Genomic DNA, 9,893 nt, shown 5'->3' with positions numbered 1-9,893 from the left:
CTATAGTGGGTGTATGAGTGATCGCATGATTGTACAGGGCAGTATGTTGACACCCCATCCTAGGTGGCCTTAGTCTTGCATAGCTTTACCTTCAGACTGATGGCAGAAGGTCTGGACTCCATAACAGCTTTTACTGGCCCAGGACCACCCTGACTGACATGTAAAGCAACCTATCACAGTGCGTTTTGTACAGCATCACGTTATGGGGCATTACAATATAAAGTCAATTTCCCTACAAAACAGACCAGCATGCGACCACATAATGTTTATTTAATTATGTGGTGTAAATTAATCAGTCTATACCACAAACTTCACATAATTTGGAAAATATAAATGCTCAGCTCTTACTTACTTCTTACATTAGGGAAATAGAGCAGCTTTACTGAACCCCAAGTTCCATAGAAAAGGCTAAAACCTCCCCACGACCCTGTGTGTAGTGGTAAAATAAATTAATGAATAATTTCTTATTATACATTCTGATATTCTGAAGTCTTCTAAAAAGAAAGCTGTGAAAAAAGAAAATATTTTCAAAAGGCACAATCCTTTCTTTCTCCTTTGCATTACAACACTGCATTTCCCTGTGTTGGTTAATGTTTTTTTAAAAAAAAACAAAAAAAAAAAACAGCCAGTCACGTGAGCGGGTGTCTCGAACGAAGCGTCGGACGTCAACGATCACGTGACTAAGGCAAATCAAGCACATTGCTTTAGTAAACACTGCTTCGAGTTGTTCAACACAACCCCAAAGCGTTATTGTTCAATCACTAGCAGTTACATTTAACTTTATGTTCGTACGCCATAAATCCTTTTAAAAGCATGGCGCATCAACGGGGAGTCAACAGTCTGCAGTTCAATCAAGACCAAAGTGAGTCAAGTTCTATAAGCTTTTCTATTGCCTTTTTAGTATTAGTTTATACAATTATTTGACAGAATAGATAATCTGACAAAATGTATCATTTGGTGCGATTCATCTTTACGCTCCTGACTCTTTTTCCTTTTAACGCTACGTTTAAGGCGAGTGAACTCGACATTTCAGCTTTATTTAAACAAACGCTGCTAATTTCCGTCACTTAATCCGTCAGTTAATCGTAGGTTCTGCTGAGTGACTCTGCTAAAATATGTTTTTGTACAAACCTGCTCAATATGTAGTTAGTTCTGAACCGACGATTACTGACGGCCTGGTGTTTTCCTAGTTCCGTCGGCGGAAACAACACTCAGAGACAATTGTTCCAACGTAGTGCACTAAACACAGACAATATAAAATGTATGTAAATCTTAGTATTTATAAGTGACAAGGTTTTCATGTATAAATACATTTATATGTGACCGTTTAATTGTTTAATCGTAGAAATTAGGCTAGATTAAAATCCAGATTTGAATGAATTTAGATATCTTAAATATCTGAATTAATTTAAATGTCCAACTTGTGTAAGCTTTCATGCCATAAAACAAAAACCCCAACGCACGATATATTTGTACTATATGAAGGTAAAGTGCTTCTATTTACAGCGTAAAGCAATGGCGTTACCTGTTTTGTTTGTAATCTTGAACACACATTTTCCTAGAATCTTGTGTTTTATTTACTCGTCAGTGATGCGTTAAAACATGTATAATATTTATTCACTGTACTGATAAATCACATTTTAGTATCAGGTATTTAAAAATATATCTAATACAAATACATCACAATATGTTAATATTGTAAGGAGCAGATTCATCACAGCAGATTGAGTAAAACTGACTACACATTAACATGCTTAAAATTCCAAAACCATTTCTTCTAAGACTAATCATTAACAAAAAACAAGTAAATAGTTTTTGTCATAATAAAAACAATCACTGATGTTTTATTTGTTTGTGATTTAGTTTTAAATGTTTTTTATATTATTTGCTTGTTTGTTTTAATTATACGTACTTACGCGTTAATTCTGTCATATATTTTCTACCATACACAATACTGCTTCTCATGCTCTGATTCTTGCCAAGTTTTTGATTTTGTTCGCAATAATGTTTAACACTTGTTGAATAATTTAGTTACATGTTGTTCAGCTACAGTAAAAAAATTGAGCTCTCATATATTCACTTGACTGATACGGCTGCCTATACTGTGTGTGTGTGTGTGTGTGTGTGTATGTGTGTGTGCACGCATACATGTGCATGTTCGCATGTGTGAGCCTCATGTGAGAAATTACAGCTTAAATTAGTGGAAATACACTGCTATAACAGTAAAACCTCTGACAAGTCAAGCATCTCCAAAAGAGTAGATCTTGTGAAATTCATACTTGCTATAATATAATATAATATAATAGATATATAGTAAATGTCAGAACACACACATAACTGGATCAGGGTACCCATGCTGACACCTGTATACCACTGATAGAACCTACAATGTAAGTATCAGTAATGAACCATGACGCAATATAAGAAGATGGCTTAGTCAAATGAATCATGTTTTCTTTTACATCATGTTGATGGCTGAGTACCTGCAAAAGAGGTGGCATCAGGACATACTTTTGGAAGAAGGAAAGCCAGCAGAGCTGGTGTGATGCTCTTAGCAGCGTTTTGTTGTGAAACCATTTTATTTTGACACATATCACCTACCTAAACATTGTTGCAGACCATGGCAACAGTATTCCCCAATAGCAGTGGATAATGACTCCTGCCACACTGCAAAAATTGTTCAGGACTGGTTTGAGGAACATGACAAAGAATTTAAGGTATTGTCTTCTAAATTCCCCAGATCTCAACATGATCAAGCTTCTTGGTAAGGTTAACCTGAACAGCGAGTTCCTTTTTTCGATTTGGTGTTGAATCATTTTTCTAAAAACTCAGTGTAACGGATGATCGATGCCTTTCCTCTTTCATGTTTTATGAGTAGTGTTTTGTTCTGTTGCACAGGAGTACAAAAAACTGTGAAACTTTTTACTCTAGCCTGTGTCTTTTGGATGGATGCATCTCATTTCCTGTCACATATAGTTTCTGACTATTCATTAAGAATAATCTGATATGTCCAAACACCAAGCAAAATTAACACTACTTCCCAGGGGTGTATTATTTGTCTTGTTACAGCATAGCTTGGATGTGTGCTAGAAATCTGAAAATATTAAAATTTCTAAAATATTTTAATATTTTAAAAATATTAAATTTTCTTTAGGCAATTTCTTGTTCTTTGCTTGAAAGCTCATTATATTGTTTTTGCTTTTCTTACTGTTAAATGAGTTTTTTTTATAGGCCAAATATGTGCAAATGTGCTTTTGTAAATCCTTGTTAGGTTGTTTCTGTTGTGCCATGGAGACTGGAGTTCGAATTTACAATGTGGAACCCCTAATGGAAAAAGGACACCTAGGTGATGAGCTCTATTTTTCACCTTGTGATTTATTTTTTGTTTGTTACTTAATTTTGTTTTCACTAATGTTTATTATTATTATTGTTGTTGTTGTTGTTGTTGTTATTCTAGACCATGAACAGGTTGGCAGCATTAATCATTGTTCAATGCTACATCGGTCAAACCTCTTGGCTGTGGTGGGTGGCGGCGTTAACCCCAAGTTTTCAGAGATATCTGGTATGCATATCTGCGTTTTTCACGTGTTTACACCTCTATACAGTTCTGGGTTTTTTTTGGGGTTTTTTGAGGTTTTGAAATTTATTGGACATATGTCTTATCTAACATTTTTCTTAATGCAGTGTTAATCTGGGATGATGCTCAAGAGGCCAGAGATGCCAAGGATAAATTAGTCCTAGAGTTCACATTCACAAAGCCAGTTTTGGCGGTGCGCATGAGGCACGACAAGTAAGAACAAGTCAAGTCTGTTTTATTTGGGTCTGAGGATTTTGCATTTCAGTGTACAACATTGTGGATATATGGCTAAATGTCTTTATTTCATTTTAAAGAATCATCATTGTCTTGAAGAACAGGATATATGTATATAGTTTCCCAGACAACCCTGTGAAACTCTTTGAATTTGACACTCGAGATAATCCAAAAGGTATTTTTTATTTGTTTGAATTTAAAGCAATCTCTGACTGTTTAGTAGATTTTATAACTAAAAAAATCCAATGTTTACCTTCTCTTAGGACTATGCAATGTGTGTCCCAGTATGGAAAAGCAATTATTGGTTTTCCCTGGACACAAGTGTGGTAGTTTACAGTTGGTGGTAAGTAGCAAAAGCATTTCGGCCTGTCATTACTCTATATTCTGGACCATATTTTACAGCTTAACGCACATTTATAGCTGCTGTGTGTTAGAAGTGGGTATGGCTGATAAACTCTTCTATTAATAATGGTAAGCTTAGGGTATAAGCATAGGGTTTGTATAGCTTAATTTGGGCAATATGTGAAAATTCTGATTATGTGACATGTTGCATGCTCACTTGGAAGAATCCCATTTAAAGAACAACTCTCAAAGCATAATTAAGTCAGATTAAGCGTAGTTATGACCATGAAAAAAGTGGCCATTGATGACTGAAGCATTCATTCCCGGAGAAAAAAAATTATGTAATTTATTTGCCACCAAGTATTAAAAATGAAAATGTTATGTATTATTTTCCTAATTAGTTACTTTTGGTCCTTTGTAAAAGTGGCACCACAAATAAAGAATGCTATATTTAACAATAACTTTGTCAATGTCCAAAAATCTGGGTGAGTTTTTTTTTTTTTTTTTTTTTTTTTTAAGTGGTCACATGTGTCTTCAGTATAATAAAAAACATGTCCTTACCGTTCTAAAACTTTCAGAAGGGATTGTAGCTATATGTTTTATTGTACTCCTACAGAAGCACGTTTGCCTAAGTATTGTGCAAAATATGTATCATGAGGGGAAAAATTTGTCCTTTTTATAATTAAACATGTTTGACCTAGTTCTCAGACATCAACTGATCAGTATACCTTTTAGGGCTTACACAGATATGTAGCAGCTTTTTTTTTTTTTTTTTTTGGCAAATTATATTCTAATCATATTCCTTAAGAAAGTTTATGGAATATGATTTAAAAATATACTTAATTAAAACTTTCTCTTCTTCATAGGAACTTTCTAACACAAAACCTGGTACGTCATCTGCACCATTCACTATCAATGCTCATCAGAGTGAAATAGCTTGTTTGGCTTTGAACCAGCCTGGCAGTGTGGTAGCCTCTGCATCACAGAAGGGTACTTTGATTCGTCTCTTTGACACTACTACACGGGATAAACTAGTGGAGCTACGAAGAGGAACTGATCCTGCCACATTATATTGGTGAATAACTTTCTAACTGTTTCAATGAGCTGTATTTGTGATGTAAAAAAAAAACACACAGATAAATCATGTCAATGTTTCCCACCCGTTGTATGAAATAGTAATCAAGAAATATGACCCAATACATCATCAGATTTTCAGAAGTCCTAAAAAAAACTTAATGGAATCAAACAAATTACCCAAAAACATTATACGTATTCATTTAATTATTTATAAAAATGATCCAGCATTACATATCTGTGACTTGCAAAATGTCAGCCTTTGCTTTTAGTATCTGTTGTTAGCCACTTTTGGAGCAATAACTGCAAGTAAAGTTTCCTGTAACTGTTGATCAGTCCTGCACAATGGCTTGGATGAATTGTATCCCATTCCTCAGTACATACACAACATTTCTTTTGGATTAAGGTCAGGAATTTGACTTGGGAATTCCAAAACATCTTTGTTCCTCTTTACTCATTCTTTGGTTCAAAGACGTGGGTGCTTGCCCTCATTGTCATTTTGTATGACTAATTTTTTTCTTGAGATTCAGTTCATGGACAGCTGTCCTGCCATTTTTCTTTAGAATTCACTTATGTAATTCTGAATTCATTGTTCCATCTAAAATGGAAGCAATAAAGCCAAAAGCACAATACTATAACCACCATATTTCACAGATGGTATAAGGTTATTATGCTGGAATGCAGCATTTTTCTTTCTCTTCTCATTTAAACCAAAAATTTTTATTTTGATCTCATTCATCCACAAACAATGTTTCCAATAGTTTTCTTGCTTGTCTGCATGATCTTCAGCAAACTTCATGGGCAGCAATGTTCTTTTTGGAGAGTAGTGACTTTCTCCTTGCCACGCTGCCATGCACACCAAGGTTGTTCAGTGCTCACATGATGGTAGTCTCACGAACATTAACATTAGATTAAGCGTAGAGTAAGAGAGGCCTTTAGTTGACTAGACATTACCCTGTATTCCATTCTGACCCAACAGACTATTACTTGCTTTACTTGTGTTTTGCAGTTTTTGGAGTGATTTTTGTTGGTTGATGACTTCTAGGAAGGGTAGTAATGGTCTAAAATTCCCTCTATTTGTGGGGAGTCAAAACGTTTTACAGATGATTTTTTTTTTAACTTTTTCAGCCTGATGAGCAGCAATAACTCTTTTTCTGAAATCCTCAGAAATCTCCCATGATACATTTCCACAAATGTGCGTCATGAATATCAGAGTCAATATGTCCCTGTTCTTTAAGTAAAACAGGGCACTCACAGACACCTGATTGTCATCCTATTTATTGAAAACAGATGGACTGTAATTTGACATTCAAATTAAATGCTAATCATAGAGGTTCACATACTTTTGCCTCTCACAGATATAATGTTGGAACATTTACCTAAAAAAATACCAAGTATAATATATTTGTCTAATGTGTTTGATTGGGTTCACTTTGTCTCTTTTAGGACTTGTGTGAAAATCAGATGATGTTTTAGGTCATATTTATGAAGAAATATAGAAATTCACAAACTTTCAAGCGACACTTTATCTGAAATTTAAAAAAATATGTAGGAAAACAATCAAACTAAAAAAGTTACAGTAACCTGCTGCATAAATGTGCAGATGATATAATTGTGGATGTGGCTGTGAATGAACCAATCACATTCAATCTCATGTTAAAAAGTGAGACAGGTGTTAGCAATTAAATTATTCTGATCATAACTGTTTCTGTAGGATTTTCCTGGTTTCATTCCACTGTTGAAGTCAGGGTCCAAAAAGAGCTTGCAAAGCATGCAGGGTATGTCACTTGTTAAAAGACATAGATCAGGAGAGGGGTATAAAAAAAATTCACAATTTATTAGATGTACAATGGAGCACCATAAAGGCCATCATCAACTTATGGAGAAATTAGAGTGTCACAGTGATCTCACCAAGAACAGGATGTTGCTACAAAATTTATGAAAGGACAAGAACAAAACTCTCCAGAGAGGCTTCCAAAAGATTTTTACAATTTTTTTTTTTTTTTAAGAAAGAGTGTGGAAAACATTGCCAAGATGTGCAATGCTGATAGGCTCTTACCCAAAAAGACTGTGTTCCAGTGAATTTGAAATTATAAAAAATAATTCTTTCAGGCATACAAACACTTATGGTTAGCAGAAACGTGACCAAAGCCAACTTGCTTTGTGTTAACTATCCAGGCTGGTGGAGGTGGTGCAATGGTGTGGGGTGTTTTTTCTTGGGCCTGTTTAAAACCAATCATGTTAATCATAACAAACCTGTTGGTACAAATCAAACAACTGAATTCCACAGCATATTTCAGTATTATTGCTAAGTATGTGCATCCATTCATGGCATTAAAGGTGGGGTCTCCGATGTTTGTTTGAAAGCCAATGTTGACATTTGAAATCACCAAAACAAACACGCCCCTATAACAAATGGGTCCCACCCCTGTATTGATAACTCCGCCCACACATACATACGTAACCCAGGCAACTAATGGAAAGAAATGTGTCTTTATCATAGCTGAAGGGAAGAACAATTCGATTGCATATAAACAAACAAGCAAAAATGACACACAAGCATAATCATGTAAAGGACGGCATATATTAGTTCTGTGAAACAAAGCAAAACCAACGTTACTCACCTATCGAGAAGGAAAAAAGCGCCTCGGCGTCTTAAGTAAAGTTGGCCGCATATTCACAGATTGGAGTTTCCCGAGTCAATAACTCCTGAACTAAACACTGTTACTAACAAAACGCGGTTGTAGCTGCCTCTACATTACTACGATAGAAAAGAGGTGTTATTTGTGTAGTAACAGCGTTTATCTCATGAGTTATTGACTCTGGAAACTCCAATCTGTGAATATGGGGCCAACTGTCAATGTTAAAACCGCTTGCTGCTAATGTCACACATGCGCACTGAACACTCTCTCCGCCCATATTGACAAGACACACCCCTTTCTGCTCATTGGCTCCACATTTGTTTTGATTTTTGTTTAATTTGTCGTCCCGACTCATTTTCTGAAGCATTTCTCAAACATCGGAGACCCTAACTTTAATTTACGCATGATAATGCAGCATGCAACAATGCAAAAGTTTCAAATTGAGCATGACAAGTCAAAGGATTTAAATCCAATAGAATATCTTTTAGATGTGGTAGAATGGGAGATTCCCAACATGAAAGTGCACCTGAAGAGAGATTCATACGCATGCGCAAACACTGCTCAGTTCTGCTCAATTTATTTGCTCTCAATTGTCTCTCCCCTTTTATCCTCGCTCTGCTCATTGAAACACCGAACGCTAGTTAGAGAAATCCTGCATAGGATTTTTTTTTCTTTACTACATTGTATAAACTTTTGTTCCTGGATTATCATAGCTGTTCTTGTTTTTCCTGAAAATTTGTTTAATTTATAAAAATGTCCAAAGCATAGTTTTCAAAGTAATAAATACCCAGGATTGTAATGTAAAATTGATTGATTCTCTGTTGTCAGATTGTTGATTATCAGTTTTACACTTTTTACAGCATCAACTTCAGCCATGACTCATCCTTCCTGTGTGCTTCAAGTGACAAAGGCACTGTTCACATTTTTGCACTGAAGGATACAAGACTGAATCGACGCTCTGCGTAAAGCCTATATTGATTTTATACAAGCGTACATTCAATTAATTATTTACTTGATTATTTACTTATTACTGTTAAATTGTAAAAAAACAAACAAACAAAAAAAACATTTATTACATTAAGTTGTGATCGTGTCTTCCATTTCAGTTTGGCTCGGGTAGGAAAAGTCGGACCAGTCATTGGACAATATGTAGACAGTCAGTGGTCTTTGGCCAGTTTTACTGTGCCAGCTGAATGTGCTTGCATTTGTGCCTTTGGGAAGAACACTTCCAAAAATGTCAACTCTGTCATTGGTGAGTCAATTAAGAGAATATATTTTATCTCTTAGTGATTAAGCTCAGAAATAAATGTCCTTGTTGTTTGTTAAAGTTTTTTTCCCCTCATCTCTTTCAGCTATATGTGTTGATGGAACATTCCATAAATATGTCTTCACTTATGATGGAAACTGTAATCGGGAGGCTTTTGATGTCTATCTTGACATCTGTGATGATGATGATTTCTAAGGATGAAGTTTCAGTTCAAATCTTTGAGTTTATATGAAAAAGGGGGAAATGGGCTTTGTGAAGTTTAAGTACACTTGTGGATTCAAATTTCACATCTGTTTGTGTATTATCCCTAGTCTAGCCAGTATTCAAGGGGAATACAATTCAAGTGGAAAATGAAATAGAATTTTTATGGAAAAGTGAAGAAAAATCTTGCAACCTGGCTGCATAAGTGTGCACATTATTTTATATTAGGGCAGTGTTCAGAATTAACCAGAGTCAAACTTGTGTTCAAAAGTAAATATCATACACCTGTCATCAAAAAAGTTATTCTGATTAAACCCCAAAAATCGAGTTTCTGTAGAATTTTTTTTTTTACTTCTTGGTTTCATACTGCTGCTGAAGCCATGGTCCATGAAGAGCTAACGAAGAACACAATGAGGGATCTAATTTTTGAAAGGTATTAATCTGGATAGAGGTAAATAATAAATTTCCAAAACAATAAATGTAGTTTGAAACAACAATATCAACAAATGGAGAAAATGTTATGTCTGAGTGTTACAGAGGAGACAAAATGGTGTAG

The 9,893-nt window shown here is 35.1% G+C and overlaps 1 protein-coding gene across 1 annotated transcript; it reads left to right on the top strand.

Moving 5' to 3' along the window:
* Positions 1 to 660: 660 nt before the first annotated feature.
* On the top strand, positions 661 to 9,664 carry wdr45 (WD repeat domain 45). The gene is made up of 10 exons (XM_060896293.1): positions 661 to 862; positions 3,272 to 3,346; positions 3,458 to 3,562; positions 3,685 to 3,790; positions 3,892 to 3,986; positions 4,075 to 4,154; positions 5,020 to 5,228; positions 8,730 to 8,831; positions 8,976 to 9,121; positions 9,222 to 9,664. The coding sequence occupies exons 1-10, from the start codon at positions 814 to 816 to the stop codon at positions 9,329 to 9,331; spliced, it is 1,077 nt and encodes a 358-aa protein (XP_060752276.1). The 5' UTR covers positions 661 to 813; the 3' UTR covers positions 9,332 to 9,664.
* The last annotated feature ends 229 nt before the right edge of the window (positions 9,665 to 9,893 follow it).

The sequence above is a fragment of the Tachysurus vachellii genome, chromosome 20 (genome assembly GCF_030014155.1).
Source record: "Tachysurus vachellii isolate PV-2020 chromosome 20, HZAU_Pvac_v1, whole genome shotgun sequence".
Taxonomy (NCBI): domain Eukaryota; kingdom Metazoa; phylum Chordata; class Actinopteri; order Siluriformes; family Bagridae; genus Tachysurus; species Tachysurus vachellii.
Note: the sequence above shows the minus strand (reverse complement) of the source record. Positions and strands in the feature narration are given on the sequence as shown.

Bases quoted from the DNA above. Each gene is read 5' to 3' on its own strand.
- wdr45 (XM_060896293.1), top strand. From the start codon at position 814: ATGGCGCATCAACGGGGAGTCAACAGTCTGCAGTTCAATCAAGACCAA. The intron at 3,563-3,684 runs GTATGCATATCT...TTCTTAATGCAG, and splicing joins CAAGTTTTCAGAGATATCTG to TGTTAATCTGGGATGATGCT. The intron at 3,791-3,891 runs GTAAGAACAAGT...TTCATTTTAAAG, and splicing joins GTGCGCATGAGGCACGACAA to AATCATCATTGTCTTGAAGA.